The 20,134-nt window shown below is 38.3% G+C and overlaps 1 protein-coding gene across 2 annotated transcripts in view; it reads left to right on the top strand.

Moving 5' to 3' along the window:
* The first annotated feature begins 1,915 nt into the window (after nucleotides 1-1,915).
* cpeb4b (cytoplasmic polyadenylation element binding protein 4b) overlaps nucleotides 1,916-20,134 on the top strand; it is an 80,440-nt gene continuing 62,221 nt past the window's right edge. Inside the window, exons 1-3 of one of the 2 annotated variants that reach the window (XM_039775858.1) lie at nucleotides 1,917-2,030; nucleotides 2,440-2,559; nucleotides 3,231-4,404. In XM_039775858.1, the coding sequence (XP_039631792.1) occupies nucleotides 3,283-4,404 (1,122 nt within the window). In that variant the 5' untranslated portion in view covers nucleotides 1,917-2,030; nucleotides 2,440-2,559; nucleotides 3,231-3,282. Of the gene's footprint in view, nucleotides 2,560-3,230; nucleotides 4,405-20,134 lie in introns of both variants that reach the window. The other variant, XM_039775859.1, reaches the window with a different exon arrangement.

Here is a 20,134-nt window from a genome sequence, read left to right on the forward strand (position 1 = left end):
TTTTTGCAAATTCACAATACTTACATGAATTTCTTCATGGCTGCAAGGTATTGCAATGGTTAACAAAGCTGTCTCGTATTATTATCATTTAATCTTAACCCAGTCACTGACTCAGTGAAATTTCATGTTCTCCTTGTGACTATGGGTGGAGTGGTGGCTCTGACATTAGGGATCTGCGCTGGCAATCAAAAGATTGCCGGTTTTAATCTCATAAATGCCAGAAGTTACTCTACTCCATTGTGCCCTTGAGCAAGGCCCATAACCGGCAATTGCTTCGTCCTGGGTATGATGTTAACCTGCAAGCATGTCCTGTAACTTACAGGGAAAAACTTGGGGGTTGGTGGCAGGAATTGGCACTCCAGTCAGTATAAAAAACTTCACAATGTTACAGTGTGGTGCTGAGGTGTCATCTGCTGCACTCGGGTCCCAATCCAGGTGGTTCGTCGTGTGGTGGGTCTGGCAACGCAATATCAGCGCATGCTCCCAACCTTGTGTCTATGTTACCCCTTGACACACCCCTATATCCCAAAGATGTGCAGGTCAGGTTAACTGGCAACTCTAAATTGTTCCTATGTCTGTGTGGGCATAAATGGATCTTTTGATGGACTGGCAGTCTCGTTCACAGTATTGTTCATGCATGCATGGATAGATGAATTTACTCCCATGCGCAAAAATGCATGAGGAAAATTACACAATGATTGTTGATTCAAAATTTTCCAGGAGTGGGCAAATCAACAAGCCCTGTGTTGGGTTGATGTCTTATCTAACTATTATCAGTTCCAACCCTAGCATGTGATCGCATGAGAACGGGCTTCAGATGGCAGAAATACTACAAAGTGTAAGGAAGATTCTAAAAAGAGATGGACTGAAAATGCACCTTAACTGGCAGCAGTATTTTCGGTGATATGACTATGAAATGCTGAGGTGATGGTCCTTACATGATGCTTAAAGCAGAGGGAGAATAAATATGCCATTTACAATGGCTTACAATAGAGTCACGTTTACAATAGAGTCACTGTTTAAAAAAAACCAATCATCCATCCATTTTCAATCCAGTTTATCCTGAGCAGGTTAATGGGGAAGATAAATCAACAAGTATGGCTAAAGAATTGCATTTAAAATCCACAAGGTCACTGCGTGTCCCTCAGCCAGTAACTATTTGTGCTTGTGTACTAGCTGTGTCAAACGTGTGATGCTGCACAGTATACATTTTGTAGGTATTTAGCTATATGTAACAGAAAACATAGTGAAGCATGTAAAAATATAAACGTAAAATAATTATGTGAAAACTGATCCTTGCTTAAAAGAAAAACAAATCAATAGAGTGTGATAATGACATTTTCAAATGTCACTCCTCGACTGGTGAATACAATATTTCTCCACCACGTCCAAATTTATGGACTCGAACTTTTCCAGCAGGTTTTACTGAATCGCCCAGGATTCAACAACGCTCCTTGCACAAATGTTGCTAAGTTTTATTTTACGCAGAGAACCACAATCACATTGAATACATTAACAAGTAGTGTAATAGAGAGCAGGGCTTTAGGGACCCTTAAAACTTTGTATTATTTTGGAAGAATGAGGTGGATAGGGTCGCCGAGCTTTGCTGCCCTGAATGGCCTGTTCTTGTCAAAATGTTGCTAATGTTCGAGTGGGGACTCAAGTTCCTTTAACTCCACCTCTACAAGCTGCATCTAGTACGCAGCGACCTCACTGGGCCGAACCCCCTCAAAGCAACATTGAGCATTAGCCAGGACTTCCTTTTTTGACCTTATGGGGCGTCGCCTTAAAAGCAGTTAGCCAATGATAACACATATTAAGCAATAGCTGCAGAGTAGGCAGCGCTAGATAGGTTTAAATGCCCGTGATGGGCGGGGTTTCAAAGGGGGACAGGCTCTAGCCGGAAGTGTCTCGCGGCTCGCCTGACTGTCATTTAGCCTCGGTCGGTTCTGAGGAGAAGGACGGCGGCGACGTAGCGCCGGCAAAAGAAAATTAAAATAAAAGAATAACTAAATACGGACGCGAAAAGGGTATATTAACAAAGATGAAAACTGTCGAAACGTACATCTGATATTTGTATAGTCATATTTCCTTTACGTAACACTACAATTCGGGGAATCCGAGAACCGACCGATGACGTAATTTTATCTGTAAAAATAGTTAAAATATACTATCTCGTACGTCTGTGTCATTCAGGTCAGCACAAGAAAAATCGAGTAAATAGAGAACATTTATTTTTATTATTGCTATTATTTTTTTAACATTTTATTTAGGATACAATAAAGAACGTTGTTTATCCGTTGAAGCACTTCAGTTTTCTTTAATAATTTGAAGGATTTTGCTGGGGCTCTTACGATTTTGAAAAAGGAGTAGATCGGCCTGGACTGTGTTTTCAGTGGTAAAGAGTATTTTAACAAACGTTAACATTCGTTTCAACAGCTATTTATCGCCGAAAAGGAAAACTGGCCCAAATCCCGAACAAACAGAAGACGTCATCAGAATTTCCCTGTTTTTAAATGGTTTTGGCAGGTTAAGGATCCGAGAGGAACGGACGAAAAGGTACGGTACAATTTATTTGTAAATCTAATTGTCGAGATGGAATCGCCAACCTTTTTTGTTTCGTGGAGAATGTATTGGGGCACCGAGGACATGAGCCTCTGCGTTTCTGCCCACGTCACAAGGCCGGTGAGCCTTATTATGTGCGTGTGCGTGACGATACAGATGTGCACCGCAGCAGATTGTATTCACATCACGCCTTGCACTTCTGCTCGTCCAAACCCGATTTCGTCCCTCAGTCCTTGTTTTTCTTCCATTTGAGCGAGGTGATCGATTCTCCCTTTTCATATGTTGTTTGCGGATCCCTTTTCCCCTTTTTTATTTCACACAACGCCACCACGATCTTGCAGCATTTACATGTGATGGCCTGTGCAGCTTTGCTCCGATATCGTGTGTATGTGCAAAATTATAGACGAAATTACATACATGAGGAGGCGGATAGAAACGCAGAGCAAATGTAGATCACCAATGATGAGCATGATAGGGTTTGTATTGGGCTGCTCTGAAATGCAATTAAAAATGTTGCATGCAAATATTTATCTCATTTAAGTGGTTGCTGGTTTATGTAGATGAAATAAAATACACTTATCTTTGCTGATGATTAAATTGTGCATTCATTTTATATATGAAATTGATGATATGTTTTATTTTGATCTATGATTTTTGTTTTTTAGGACATCTGACAACAAATACTGTTGGGGAAAGTCATACTGGAAAATATAATAAATGGGGGATTACGGGTTTGGAGTCTTAGTTCAGAATAACACTGGTAATAAATCAGCTTTTCCAGTAAGATTTCATCCACATCTGCAGCCTCAGCATCACCATCAAAATACATCTCCAAGTCCTGCTGCTTTTATAAATAATAACACAGCTGCTAATGGCAGCAGCGCTGGATCAGCTTGGCTTTTTCCTGCAGCAGCTGCCCACAGCAACATGCAGGATGAAATCATTGGGTCTGAAAAATCCAAAGCCCAACAGCAGCAACAGGAAATACAAGAAACACAAGAAAAACAACAGCTCTCTCCTAATCATCAGGAAACTGGTATCATCTCGGAGCATGACAAGTCACGACCAGAAGAGAGCAAAGGAGACAGTGGTACTCCCGAGAGTGGAAATGGCAAGGAGAAATTGCGAATTGAGTCCCCAGTATTAACTGGGTTTGATTACCAGGAGCCATCAGGGCTTGGAACCGCTGCCCAATCCAGCACTACTTCTACATCATCCCTGACAGGTTTTAATAACTGGTCTGCTGCCATACAGCCCACCCCCTCTACAATCATTAATGAAGATGTTAGCTTTTTCAACCCAGCAGCTTCTGGCAGTAATGCCCCATTGCTTTTTCAGAATTTCTCACACCATGTTGGTCCTGGCTTTGGTGGCAGTTTCTCGCCTCAGATTGCACCCATTTCTCAGCACCATCCACCCCACCCACATTTTCAGCATCCTCACAATCAGCATCAACAGCACAGGAGGTCTCCAGCAAGTCCCCATCCACCACCATTTCAACATAGGAATGCTCCTTTTAGCCAGCTGCCACATTTGGCCAATAATCTCAGTAAACCGGCATCGCCCTGGGGCAGCTACCAAAGCCCCTCCCCAACTCCATCCTCCAACTCCTGGAGTCCTGGGGGTGGTTATGGGGGCTGGGGAGGATCACAGGGCCGGGATTATCGTAGGGGTCTCAATGGAGGTATGGCACCCCTTAACTCCATATCCCCATTGAAGAAGACCTTCCCCAACAGTCACATACCATCACAGAAGTATTCCCGGACGAACCCAGGTTTCACCCAGAAGTCGTGGCTAGAGGAGAACATGGCCCGCAATGAAAACATCTTCCCATTTCAGGTGAGGGAGTTGTTTTTCTTTCCTGCTGTTAGTTGTTTCACACATTCTGTTTTAAAAGCCCCTATCTGCTTGAAGGCATAGCATGACTGGTGTGTTTTCAAAAACATGAAGGATTATGCCAGTAACAAGGTTATCTGTGTCATGCCAGAAACAGTCATTTAAATGCAAAGGAGATTTTTTTTTTGTTTTAGATTAATTTTTGCTTTGGTCATCTAAATTGTAACAAAGTGAAGCTTAGATTGATATAGATTTGAGTGTCCCAGTCTGGTTGCTGTGTGTATGGAATTTGTACTGTATATTCATCTTGTGCTAACATAGGTTATTTGGGCCCACCGATTTTGCTCTTGCATCCCAAAGATGTGCATGTTAGAGTAAATGGTTACTCTAATATGGCCCTGTAAGAGTGTGTGCTGTGAGAGATTGGTACCCTATCTTGAGTTAGTTTATGAAATATAACCATAATACTGCCATAGGCATCTGCCCAGTGACACAGCTTTAATAAAGAACGTGTGAATGGCTATTCTTAACTGATTTGACCTTTTTCCTAAAAGAAAGAAAGGTAGTTGTGGCAGTTATTTTTACATTTTCAATTTATTTGTTTTGCAAAATATTAAGAAATTGGTTCATTAAAATGCAGGGTGAGTAGGTTCTATTTTTGTTTTATATCTCGATAGCAGAGGTGATTAAAGAATAGTACACTATGTAGAGCTACACAGCCAAAACTCTGTGTTGAAGTACTGCAGCACCTTCCTATCATACAAGTGCAGTAATGTGAAATAAGAATGCTCCTCCTTGGGGCTGAGTGCAAGCTGACGCCAAATTCCATTGCACAATGATGGTGCTAAATTCCTACCTTTTATGGGGCTTGTTCCTTAAATCTGCCAGCCAATGGTATCCACATAACTTTATCGAAGCAGCCTATGTTGTAGATATGGCATTTATTTTGACATTATACCAGTGTAACAAAGGTTAATGTTCAGTCGAAACAGATGAAGAAAGTGCAACTCCCATCTTTTTTTAATCGATTGTCTAGTCTGCATTTTAAAGGCAGTGACTAATGGCTAAAAAGCAGAGGAAAGCTGAACAAATGTGCCTTATGACATAGTGATGGCAGAGCATTAATCTCTCCCTTAATATGAGCAACAACAATAAGTTGGACATTTCAGGAAGCAGGATGTAGACTCCACTTCAGTATTCATTGGATGGAGAAGGTCAACAGCTTAACATTTCTTTGAGTCACAACAATCAGTGATCTAAAGAGAGGACAACATATCTTGGCTAAAGGAGGACTTGCCAGTGCCTATGGATTGTCTCTTTCGTCTTCTGTAGGTGCCCAGTGGTATCTATTCTCAGTACATCATATCCTGGTTCAGAGTCTGCTCGGCTCAGGACTGCAAAAGAATTGTAGAGGGTAGTGAGGGTCTCTTGGTATGTTAATGGCACACACAGCTCTTCAGTTTGTCATATACAGTAGATTAATAAATTATTCAGACACCTTTACTTTCTGCACGCTGTATGTGGTAGATTTAGTTTTAAATGGATAAAACTTGGCTGCTGTATTTATCCTTGAAACTTGTCTAAAGTTTGATTAGCAGACACCTGTGGCAAAATGAACTGATTGGTAATCATTTAGAAAGGCTGTGTAAGCACCCACAATTCACACTGCATGTCAAGTTTAAAAAAAAAAAAACAACTATTATCTGTAGACCTCCACTATCAGATTGTGGTGAGGCATACATCAGGGCAAGGGAATAAAACCATTTCTAAAGCTTTGAGTATTCCCAGGAGCACAGTGGCCTTGATAATTGGAACATGGAAAAAAGTTTAGAACCAATAGACTCTCCTAGAATTGACCTCTGGCCAAATTGAGTAACAGGGCAAGAAGGGTGTTGGTGAGGGAGGTGACCACAAACCCAGTGGTCCTTCTAAAATAGATTCAGAAGTCCTCTGCTGAGATTGGAAAACCAGTTGGAAAGATGACCATCTCCGCAGCATTCCCTTAATCAGGTATTTATGGTAGAATAACTAAATGGCATTTAAAGGTCTCTGAGAGCATGAGGGGTAAAAAGGATTCTCTGGGATGATGAAACAAAAATTTGACTCTTTAGGCAGATCTCCATCATGCCCTGGGGGTTTCTCAGAGACAGAAGTAGGAATAGGGTGTTTGGTCAGAAATGATGGAAGGATAATGTAGCTAAGTATAGAGACGTCTTTTAAAAAAAACTACCAAACCGCGCACACAACCTCAGTCCGGGGTGACTGTTCATTTCAATTTTTCGGTGTACTTTTGTATATCACTCTTCACATACTGTAGGTGCAGAGGGCTGAGAAAAGTTCTGCGGTAAAGTGTGCAGTTACAAACTTTATTAATTACATAATGACAATGCTTGGAGTGTTTTTGGGACAAGTCTCTGACTAACCTTGGATGGTCCAGCCAAAGGCCCAAACTTGAGCATCATAGAACAACTGTGGAGAGACCTGAAGGTTTACAGATGCTTCCCATCCAGTCTAACGGAACTTGGGAAGATCTTCCCCAATCCAGATACACACAGCTTGTAGAGACTTGCCCACAAAGACTCTAATCTGTAGTTACTTCCATGGGGCTTCTACAAAGTACTGAATTAATAGATGATAGGTTTCGCTTTTTGATTATTAGTTAATTTGAAAACTTTTCTGAAATTATGTTTTCACTTTGTCATTATGGATTGAGTACAAATTAATGTTGATGTTAAAATGGCAACAAATCTTCAACAAAATAAAGTGTGTAGAAAGTAAACAGGTCTGAATATTTTCTGAATCCACTGTATGTAACGCAGCCTGCCTTTGAAAGGCGAACAGTATTGTTGAGATTTCGGCCATCATTCACAATCGTATTTTTTGCTCTTGCCAATGGTATTGGGTCATTAGCACATAAACCACAAGATTCAGGAGCAGTTTTCATTGTTTGTGCTCTAAGGCTACTTGGCACTTACTTGCACTGACAACTCCATGATTGTACATGGTGTCTGTTGTTTTTATATATCGTCTCATGCAGTGTTCAGTGTGTAGTGTTGTACTCATTGTCTGTAGTTTGTAATTTAGTGCCGCCATTGTACTATTCTGTGGGAGATACAACTATTTAAGTAAAAACTTTAACCTGTTGAGCTAGAGGTGAAGATTTCATCATCAGTTTTATAAAAAACTAGTAGTAAGAATTACATTGTGCAAGCCATTTTATTTAATTAGATGGATTAAGAGATGTCAGGATAGTATGTAGGAAAACGGACATTTGTAGATTACTATAGACATACTTATGAACTGGCATGATAAATAATAATACAGGAGCAAAAACAACACAGTGTTTTTATAAAAAAAGGATACAGGTGGGACTTGAGCCAGGACACCCCCCCTACTTTCAGTTAGAAGTGCCCAGATATGCTGTACTGCAGCTGCTGTAGCCTAGCACAAAGCTCATCCTTTACAATAATTAAATATGAAATTGCATTGTAATTTCATGTTTGTCCCCTCACCCTAATTAAATTAACGTTTTTGTAAGCCTCAGAGTCATTGGACTTATCCATTATTTAAAAAAAACATTGTTGTCTGCAAATTGCCAAGAATTTCTTTTCAGTTGGTCAATTGGATGCATGTAGGTTTATATACCGTAAACAGATAATATAATCATGATAAGATTCCTAATTTATCATTTGCACGCAACAACTGCATTCACTGACATTTTGTTTGGCCATTAAAAAAAAAAAACTAATAAATATTGCTTACACCTATGCTCCCAATTAAAATCAACATTACTACAGTATATCACTACAACATGAAATAGTAAATGCTGCAATTATTCCGGATGGTTTCCTTTAACATGTTTCATGCATATAATGCTTTATAGCTGTCTTTTTTAAATCAGGTTTATCTACAAGTCACTTTGTCAGAATTTTGGTTTATGTTTACATCAGTACGTACTAAAAATAACACGTAATGAACAGGTCCAGTTAATTCAAGTTTAAGCTGTTACATACTGCTGATGGCTTTATTTTCCATCTCTGTCTCTTTCTGCTTTTTATTTTTTCTTCATATTTTTTCACTGAGTGCATTACTCGGACACACCTAAACAAGGTAAAGGTTGTAACCTTGTTAAGGCAGAAGCCTGGTTTCTTAAAAATCCACGTTTACATGCACAAGGAGTCTTCTGGAGTTCTCCTTTGTCAGAACGCCCTGATGTCATTAAAACAAGCAGTTGAATGTCATCATTGGCCACTGTGAATCTGAAAACAAGCACGAAGCCTGTGATAATTGTCTTGTATCCTATAAGTAAATGTAGTTCTCCATGTGCTGCGAAGTAAGTAACATCCATCCTCTTTTTTTACATCTCAGATCTGAGCCCCTGGTGATTTACAGAATGGACATCGGCTACTGCGTAACCTGATCGCTCTGTTCTAACATACCTATAGCAAATAGTTGGATGAAAGCTAAACTGACACGTTACTAATGTTTTTCTGTTGCCATATTGCACCCAGCATTCTCTTTTCTCCCTGGCTATGCAATTGACTCCTGCAGTTGACCCTGTACAGTACTTGTGCTTCTTGCCTTAAACCCAGTGCTGCTGTGATAGTATTAATGCAGGTATTTTTTTTTTTTACTTCAATAAAATAAGTATTGCACTGGGTTTCTCTTTACTATAAAAAAGTAATCGGGCTATATAATAATGCACATTGCTTTGAATGCATTACAGCTCTTGAGATTTTGCTGCTGAATTTAGCACTGTATGTTCAGTTCATCAATGTAAATTTAGTGATTTTTGAAATATGGAGACAGATTATTTCAACCAAGAGAAGGAATAATTTAATTGCCCAAGTATTGGCCTCAGGAAAGTAATCTTAGTGGATGCTTCTACCTGTGGTTGCTAAAAGCATGTGTGAAGCTAGGCAGGCAAACAAGAGTGCAATGGACATGTGCAGGCTACAGAATCCTTAATTGTAACTGGGTTAACCAGGTTTTCTAAACAGAATAAGGGTTTATGTGGCATTTTAGAGACCAGGATTGGGTGAATATCTGGGTTATTAAGGCACATGTAAACACTCTGTATATTAAGGTTGCTTTGGTGTAGTGAAACTTTTCAGTTGAGTACCAGTTAATTATTTGTAAAACCTGTCTTTGTTGTGTTGTTTTTCAAGGCACCTCACATGAGCAATCCGATGATTTGCCAGACTGTAACCTATCTCGTCATTTACATGATTGTCGCCATTCTCCTTTGACCCTTCTCTGTCACAAGCTGCAGATTGCTTATCACACCATTCTTGGTAAATCCTTGAAATGGCTATTTTTGAAAGCAGGCGATCACAATTGCTTGGGAGGTGCTAAAACTGACATGGATAAGGTAAACCATCATGCTCATTACAATGCTCACCAGAACACTATCTGGTACTAATAATGCTGGTCTACCAGATTTATACCACACCGCATATCATGAGTCTGAATGTAGAGACTGAAATTGGGAGCTGCTCCTAATAAATTGCCATGATGTTGATTGGCACAGAACAGTCCTCTCAAGCCCAAGGTCTGCCCCTTAGCGCTGGGTGTTTTGGAGCAGCATTACAAAATTTTACGAAATATTATTTGAAATATTAAACTTTAAATAAGCTCATACTATTTGTTGAAATATAAAAATGTTAACATAAACCTGCCAGTTACAAGTAGTTCAGTCCTGTCTTGGGTATTTTTGGTAATAATAGTAATAATTTTGCATTTGCTTTATTAGAAATGCAAATACATTTTTGGAAACTGTTACTCCCAAGGTGATTTAATTAACTCAAGAAGCAATACAATGGGCTTCTTATTTTATGTTTTTCTTTCTGAAAAAAAAATACATGATTAATTAAATAATAAATGATTGTGTCAGAATACTTTTTTGTCAATAATATGAAGGATTAAAGGTTTGACACATAAGCTTGTTTGGAATTTGCTACTTATACACATTGTAACAATGGTCTTTTAATTTTAGGATAAGTATTTCTGATCTCTTTGGGGCAGAGGGACAGAGAATAAAGGCATCTCTTTATTTTAATTAAAAGCAGACACCCATCATGTCTTGGTCTGCCATTTTGATTTTATCATAAAACCAACTGTGACTGCTTAAGCCCACATTTGTGTGTAAATTTACCTCTTTGCTTTCTAAATGTCACAGTTGTAAAATGTTTTGATATATACAAACATTTATTTAGAGCTGCTTTAATTTCTCTGCCAGATCATATTCATGCATATTTTTGTTAAATGCAAAATTGCTACATCACAGACCTTGTCTTTATTGTGCACTTTTCGGTGAGGGTGCGTAGGATAATAGTTAGATTTTTTTGACACGTCGTGCAGGTAGTTCTGCTTCAGTGAAGTTCATAATTTGGGACTCCTGATCCTGTTAGGACCTTAAGAAGCAAAGAAAGTACATAATCGACCATGTGAATCTGGTCTATCTGAAGGGCCAGATTTAAGAGCAGCAAAAGCAGGATCTTTCCATAAGTGCTTTGTTTTTGTGCAAGAATGACTTGAAAATAGCAGCCCCTTTTTATTTCAGAGGTTGTATGTTTTCATAGTATATTTTTATCTGCATGTTTTATTTTCTGTTTTCTACATTAATATCTTATTTTGTGAATTTAGGGAACAGTACAAAATTGTTAGGTCTTTCTCTGTGTAATGTAGTCACACCAAAGAATTGCTTGCTTGCACATTGGTGTGATTAGTAGTGACACCCAGAAATATTTAGGAAAGGTTTAAGACGGTTGTCGTTACAGTCCTACAAATATAATCCAGCTCAAGGATTGCATTCATATTTAAGGTTCTGACATCTCTACTTTGTGTACTTGCAGCACATGGTGGTCATGAGTCCATGAGTTAGTGTTTTATTCTAGTAGAGCATTCAGTAGGGGACATTCAGTGAAAGTGCTGGCTACTTGTTGTTGCAGTGGTTTTGGGCTGTCTTCATTAAATATTAGGATTGTCTAGGCAGCTGGAAACAGTTTTAAAATGGACTTGAAGAACAGGTGACAGTGCTCAGATAAGCTGAAGTTGGGGGTAGGTAGCAGTAGTGTGTAAAATGTAACCTAAAAAGAGCTGCCTTCCCTTGTTGAAATCTGATCTGATAGGCTTGATTCTCTATCTTTCAGTATGATAATTTACAGAACTCCTGATATGCATTTCAGTTTTATTGTGCACTGTTTTTTTAACAAGGTAACTTGGTTTGTTTGTATTTCTGTCATTTTGGAAATTTGTAAAAAATTGGCTATATGCATCAGTCCTCCTAATCCTAAGTACTGCTGCTGTTTTAGAACTTCACAGTTAACATTGAATTAAGTAGGTTTACTCATGGTTGCTTCCCCATTTTTCAGTTCCCCTCTTCCATAACCCCTTATGTATGTACCTTCTATAGGCATCTTTGAGACCTTTGTCCTCCCAATCCTAAAGCTATTATAAAAATGAGTAGAAAAGTTGGATACATGTGAATCTATGGTGCTATAGATTGCTTATTTTTTTTCCATGTGGCCTGCAGTTACGGTGATAGCAAAATGCTAATCTTACCAATACAGTCCTGTACACCACAAACATCTACATTTTTAGGTCCCCAAAATAATCTGACTAGTCGAATGTAATTACAAAATTCAGTAAAACCTAAATACAATAATCACATTTAAGCAATGACCCATTTCAGTTTACAGTGTCGTTTTCAGTGTATGCAAAGAATGCATCACTACTCATGCCAGGAACCAGCCTTTTTATTGGGCCAGAAATGAATGTGAACCGTATTATCAGTCAATTCAAAGATGAAAAAGAGCAATGAAGGATTATAGTGCAAATTTTAATATAAGCACATTTAGATGAAGCTTATGTTTCGAATTATACCAGGCTTCAGCAGTGCACTAAAAGTCTACAGTTAGTCATGTTGTCATGATGAAATTTGATGATATTGTTGTGCATGTTTTTGTAAAATGAATCATTACAAATACATGGTTCATGCATAGAAATCTATTGTTATTAGAAATTACAGTAATATTTGCTCTTAAAAACACAAAGTATCCTACATCGCCTTTCAGCAGTTAGTCATAACCTCTACACCGTTGAATATCAAAGACCATGCGTCTCAAACAAGTCAGGCCTTTCAATGCTTTGTTTAAATAAAGGCATTACTGCCGTCCTCTGCCTACTGCTAAATTTTTCATTAGCAGTGATGAATCTCTGAACTCAAGCAAGAAGTGTTATCACTGACAGGCCATTGAAAATGACCCAATTGAGTGTTTTTATGTTGCAGTTTGAGATTTTTTTTTCTTTTGCCTTTCCAAGTTGACACCCATGGTCCCTTAAGGCGGGTTTATACTTCACGCGACGCATGCTGCAGCGGATGTTCCTGCTACGAAAGCTTTTTACTGTTTTATACTTGTGCACATACTTTACGTAAATCTGGAGGAATCCAGCAGGTGACAATGCAAGGTATCATCACGGTGAGAACAGGTTCGGCTTCGCTGTGTTGTGAATTTCCTGGAACATCCATTAAATTCCGATGATGCCTTACCGCAATATCTCTGAAAAGGATGTCTAACAATTAAATACATCAATCCAGGGATGTGTCCATTCGAGCAAGCATTGGGCACGAGGCAGAAGCACCAAGACCCTAAATCTGCATATCTTTTGAAGGAAACTGGAGAACAGTGTGGAAACCCTGCAGGAAAACATGTAAACTCCAAGCAGGGAATACCAGCGACATGACTTCCTGCGAGACAGCAGTGCTACTGCTCCGCCACTCTGTCACCCCCATGTTTGTAATTATTAACAGTATTCATTATTTAAACTAAATTAACAATTTATCTATAAACTGTAACATACACACTTTAATGCATTTCATCATGAAAGGGATATCAAGTATAACTCTAAAGATTCTAAATTTGCAGAGAGTTGGAATATCATACATTTAATTTGTTCTGTGTTGTGATCTATTGCTGCTTGCCGCTGCTGTCAGGTCCAAGAAGCTCGTAGCTATTAAAAACTGGGATGACGTTTACGACGGTCTGCTTTAATGATAAAGTAAACTACAAGATTAAAGCCAAAATTTCCACTTTAATCACAAAATACACGTTTTCACCATGTCCGTAATTTTTTTTCTCTGTGGCTCAAATATGGCACTGTACATTATGTTGCTGTTGTGAAGTTGCAAAAAAAAAAAAAAAGACGGCACAAAAGATGGTATGTGAGACTTTTAAAATGTATTGTGTCACTATGATCGGAATCGGAAACGCTTGAATATAAAAGCACCACGAATGCATCTATATGTTGGCATTTTGCTTCACCACATCGAACCATTCATCAAACATCGAAGTGTGCACATCGATTCCATAGGATCCTCAAAGTGGCTTTCTGTCACATGTAGATAGTAAACAGAGACTCTTCTGTCACATTCCGACTTTTATCACACTGCGCCCCCAGAATTTTGCTGGTACTGAAACTTGCGTACGTGTCGTGTTAATTTCTAAAGACCTGCTCAGAGGATGCATCAAATGGCAGCCATGATGCGGGCACGTACGCGTTCTGAGTGTGAAGTATAAACGAGCCCTTAGTTGTTGTGAATGGTGTTAATTGTGCATCTTGCATGATTTTCTGTGCCACTACTCCACTTTCAAATTGCCGCTTTCCATCTTTTGTAGTTTGTTTTTCTTCAGTTTTACCTAGACTTGATTTGGTTATCTCAGAGTCTCATTCTTTCCCCACTGTAGTGTTTTTTTATCTTTCCGTTTTGCATGGCTAATCCTCTTCAGGACAAATGATAATTGGAAGGTTGATAATTATTGAAGGCCATGTCACTAAAACATAACATCCCTGAACCTGTTTAATCCAGTTCAGGGTTGTGGAGGACTGGATCCTATCATGCTAGCACTGTGTTTGAAGCAGGAAACAGTCCTGGACATGGTGCCAGTGCATTATAGAGACTTACTCACACACGAGGATCAAGCTGAAATCCAGAGCTCATACTTGAAAGGCATTCTGTAACCCCAATTAGGTTTGAATATCACACAAGTAAAAGGGTAGTAAATAAGGCATTGGAAAGTTTTGTTAGTTGACTTGCAGTATACAAGATATTACAACCACTTATCTTATCTACATTTAGTCCATTTCAGTGTAGCTGGACATTAGGCTTTATCCTGGTGGTAATTGAGAGCAAGATGGGAATCAATCTTGCAAGAGAGGACAGCACATTGCAAAATGCACTTGTGCAATGACTCAAGCTTGTTTATGATTATGGAATTCCAGTAAACGTAATATGTACTTGTTGAGGAGGTAACTAGAATATAGAAACCTGAAGGAGAGCTTGGAAATAAAAAAAATTAAAAATGGCAAATGTAGATGTGGGGAAAATATTTCAACAGTCGAGTTTTGCAATATTTATGTTGTAGCATATCATCATAGAAGATATGTATCCTGTTTTTTTTTATTTTTGGTTGTTGCATGTGGTACATCATCTGAGTGATTGCAAGCATCTAGAGACTCTCTTTTCTCCTGTCCCAATTGGGCAAGGTTAGCCTCTGGAACTCAAAGAAAAGACAACTAGTGTCTGTAAAATTAAAAATTGAAGGGACGCAAAGCTTAGCAGGATGCCTCTCCCTATAGTTAAATATCATAGATGTTTTTTGAGAATGGAATAGTCTTGAGCTGCTTTTACTAGTGTATGAAAGTTGAATTTTATTTAAAAAAAATAAGAGAATGGCTCAGCTGTACCTTATATGCAACAAACATGTATGTAGCCTGAAGGATTTAACCTGCATTTTTTCAATGTTTCTTCCACCATTCAATAATCTCATTTAGAGGTGTCACAAAAAAAAACATTTCTTTACTACTTCTTACCTAAATTTTGAAAATGTAACAGCTACTAGTTTTTTTGCAGTGTCGATAGTACTGAGAAAGTCGGCACTCCGCTCGTGTGACTGCAAGTAGACAAAGTACTTCGGAAGGCACAATAATGCATGAAAAAAAAAACATGAGTGATACTGCATATAAAAATGGATCACATTGATGATGCTACAGCACAGCATCATCACATGTGAAAAAGAAAAAAGGCAGAAGTCACATTCTGAAATGCTTTGTGTTCACGCAGGGGAATTTTATCGCACAAGTGCAGGAATCATACTTGTTATTAAAAAAAACGCTTACGGGCGCAATACTGCCACTTTTATCCAATTATATAATTAGATTTGAAACATTGTATTCATTCTCTAATAAATAATGTGCATTTCCAAAAATGTCTTATCAATCCAAGCATCTATCCAGTTTACATGAAGTGCAATGTTGCAGATTAAGAAGGCGAATTTCGCAGTTATGCTCATAGGGATTTGGAAGGACTGGCAGAGCTAACAAAAGTTGCTACAAGTAAACCTCGACACAAGACTCAAATGAAGTTTCTATTTGACATGTCTACACCAGCAATGAATTAGAAAGCTTTTATTCACATTGTACCAGTCCAATGAATTTATAAAAGCTACTCCTGTAAATGGTAGAACAAACTGTGACAAACAAGTAATATAAAAACACACACACCATAAAAATATGATGCCATTCATAAATAAATAAGGGGCTTAAATTAGTAATTGTAATCAGTGTACATACTGAAGATAAAAATTACAACAGTTCAATGGCACAAGTTGCTCAATTCGTTAATATCAAAATAAAATTCATTTAGTCTTTCAATGCTTTGAAGGACCAAAGAAATCTCCCTATTAATGCAACGTGTACTGTGTTAATGACTACACATTATCGCCAAAACACGCAGAACAGAACATGCAAAACAGCATACTTTATTGTTGAGCAGAAATCTGGAAACACTGAATTTAGGTCATTTGTTTGGCTTTTGAAGGCAAAGTACCATTCATTAGTATAACACATATGTGAAAGCACATGTCATATATTTGAATACTATGTTGAAGAATGTAATATTGCCTCGCAATTGTAAATTTAATTCTGGATTTGTACATGGACATAAGCAATAACAAAATGTGATCACTCACATGAAAAGCATTGAAAACATGAGTTTGTTTAAATGGAAATATCCTGAATAATCTTAGGATTCACTCATTGCACAGTAAATACATATTAATGCTTTAATTTTTATATTTAGTATTGATTTTAAGCAGTTTTTCAGCTACTGGTCTTGAAATGTCAACTCAAGTGTAGAATGTGCATAGTTTATAAATCCTTATAAATCCTGTGCTGAAATCCTTCCAAGGTTTTACATATTACATATTTTACATATTTACAATTTTTGGAGGATTCCAATACTTTCCGTGTACTTAGTATACGAGAAAGTAAAAAGAAAAGTACAACTCGTCTCTCTATTATAAAAGAAAATCTTGGGACAAGACAAGATTTTTTTCAAGAGATTTTTTCAGGTCCCGTGAGACGAAACTTTGGCCATGAGATTTTTTTTAAGTCATGCCCTCCTCTCAACCTTATTCAACCACGCACACGGTACTGTCACCTCTCATTCGTGTGAATGCTTTTCACAGACACATTTCCAGCTCTCTCAGCTCTTATTTTTTGTTTTCCTCACTTTAAGATCCCAAATAAAGAAAAGAAACGTCAACTTACAATATCCCGAAGAATATCTACAACCGTTAACACAGTCAAGCGGCAGAAACGCAAAGTGGCTAGCGCATAGCACAGGCCCGGGGGTTGGCAAAGCCCCCTAGTAATTCATAAAATTGATCCAGTGGGAGCAGAGTTGATTTATGCAAACAGACATGATGTTGACAGGAAAATATAAAGTTTTTTTTTTGTTTCTCCCCAGAAGTACCCCCGACCCACCCCAGTACACTTCTGTAAAATGTCATTCACCAAACCTTAAAAATTACATTTTGGAAGGCAGTCTGTCGGTGAATCGCCATATGCAGCGTGTAAAACTGTTTGTGAGGTGTATCCCATGGGATCCTTAAAACAATCCTTTACAACTGAGGTTAAAACACAATGAAGTAAGCAGTCTTTAAATACAGAGTTTTCGGTTACGACGCACGACCGCGTGCACCATAGCAAACTGTTTTACACGGTACATACAGCAATTCACGCTACTACCGTGGTCGGGTGTCTTGGTGGATTATATATAGAAAAGCAGCCAAAACCGAACAGAGCAATGAAACGTCTACGTGAGTCACAGGTGCATGTTGACTGTGCAAAGACGACAACAACTCAAGTGACGAGTTGGAGGTGGGCACATGAGCAGGCAGAGCGCGATGGCGGTCTGCCAGTTTTCAGTCACAGATGATTGTGTGTTGGTTCGTTCCGTGCATTATTACAATGTTGCTTTTCTTGCTGATTTATTACATTACCGATTTTTCAAATGTTAATTTTCTCCCTGTGCTTAAAAATCATTAAAAAACCGGCCTGATTATGCAGTGTATGGTACGCCGCGGGTTTGGCTAGTATGGTATGTTTATATAATTTTTTGACAGGTTTCTTATCAGTGTTTTTGTTTTTTTTTTTGGTTGCAGCTTGTCTGTAAAGCACAAAGAGCTTGTGACTTGTTTGGTGTTCTTTTAAAAAACAAACATGGGGAAAATACAGCGCTTCCTTCACAAACAAAAGGTCCACTGCGAATATGAAATGATGTAATCCAGTAGTTCTCCATAAGAAAGGCATATAATATCGCTCATTAATGCTAAAGCATATTTAATACCATCATTTATCATACTGCTGCTATCCTTTCTGCTGGTTTAGTGAGTATGAGCAATCAAACCCTGGTACTTGCTAACCCACCATCTTAGCAGCTTTGTTTTCAAGACATATTTCATTCATGTGACGTAGAGTAAATTAGATGAAATATAGTTCATAGTTAGTTCTGTGGCTAAATGAAAAGATAAATAAATAAAAATACAAAAGAACATGCTGAACTCTTCTGTAATGCCAGTTGAGTGCAGTGTGTGGAAGCAGGTGGCTGAGGACTTGACTTATGAAACTAACAAAGTGACTGACCTTTTCCCTTTACAGCTGAATGAAACCAATATTGCACCTTGTTACTTTAGGCAATGCAGACTGTGTGCAAAACTGAATATTTGGAAAGGTAGTTAAAATATGAACTGCCAAAAATACCCTTTAAAACATGGTGTTATGAAAACATACGAAATATCAGAAACAGAGCAATTATTTCACGTTATGTTTGATGGGGAAAACAAGACATTGTTTGAATACTCAAATGTTTAACAGTTATGGCATAAGATGGCAGTAAATCGGAGTTCCCAAGTGCAAGAGTGACTTTCACAATGCCGTTAGCCTAGAGCAAAGCAGCACGAGTAGAAAAATCTGCCTGCAAGTGCTGTGTGAATAGTCGTGTTTAAGAGGTAGAAGGCTGTCTCTTTTACTTTGACTCCACAAGCTAACAATTGAGAAATGCAAATAGGTTCATATTCACTTTGTAGGGGATGTGCAAAAAAGAATTAGCATGTATAGAGTCCCACAATGTGGAAAGTAGTGCAAGGAAAAATGTACTGTTACCAGTTTTAGCATTCAAATAAGATTTTTTTTTTCCTGTAATACATTTAAATTATTCAAAGATCGACATTTGACTTGACAGCCCACAGTAGTCATACCTAAGTGGGTTTTTTTTCCAGTTGTTAATAAAAGTGTAGATTATCTGCTTTGTAACTAAGAATGTAATAAATATGTCCTCCATTTTCCTCAACAGTTAATACTATGTGTCTAGCTCGTTGTCTTTGGTTTACCAGGTTAGCCCCACTGCAAGCAGCTGATTAGGAGTTTTGCCAGCCCCCCAGTTGATGGTTCCTTTTTTTCCCACTAGGTAAAGGTTTGCCTCTCACTTCACGCTTTTATTCTACTCATTTAGGCAGGAACGGAGAGAGAAATCCTGTTTAGAAATGCCACCCAATCCAGTCTGCCTTACAGGACAGAGAGGAGAGATCTCAGTGTAGTTAGAAAACATAAGGGCCTGCTTTTGAGAGCAGGTGGTGATTTTTAACTTACTGAATGAAGACTTATCCAGAGGTCAACAAATGTGTGTTATACTCCACTTTGACGCCCCTGTGCATAACTGTATCAAAACTGACTTATAGGTGCATGTAATAATATTGCAGCAGTCAAGAAGCATGCAGAAGAGGAAGGAGAGAAGAATTACTTTCCAAGTTCTGAGCCATTTCAGCATGTGGATAAGGTGACTGGTTAATAATGTGAAGTTTGCTGTTTCATGGCTGAAGAAAATTAATCAGCAGCTACAAAATATTAGATTAAATGCTGTTTGCATGAGGCAACATTGTTGTTCAGTCATGAATAACTTTTATGATAAACAACGCAACAGTTACAAGTGGTGCAATAATTTGCATGTACAGGCTGTCATTGATTGCGTGTTAATTTGTTCAAATGTTCTGGTTACTGATTGCTAACCTCTTGCTTGAAGCTAAAAATGGGATTGGTTGTTCAGGAAAGTGATAATTGTTGTCAAACCTGTCCATAATGTGTTTTGTTTTGGTGGTGCGGTGGGTTGTACAACTGTCTCACAGATCCAGCATCATGGATTTGAATCCCATGCCAAGTTATTGTCTGTGTGAAGTTTGTACATTCTTTCATTGTCTCTGTTAGGTTTTTCTTAGGGTACTCAGATTTTTCCTGTACATCCCAAATGACATGACGGTTAAATTGATGGTTGATTCCAAATTAGCTCCATGTGAAGAATGTTCGTGTGGTTCTGTCAATAAGTAGGCCCAGTGCT

The sequence above is a fragment of the Polypterus senegalus genome, chromosome 13 (genome assembly GCF_016835505.1).
Source record: "Polypterus senegalus isolate Bchr_013 chromosome 13, ASM1683550v1, whole genome shotgun sequence".
Lineage (NCBI taxonomy): Eukaryota > Metazoa > Chordata > Cladistia > Polypteriformes > Polypteridae > Polypterus > Polypterus senegalus.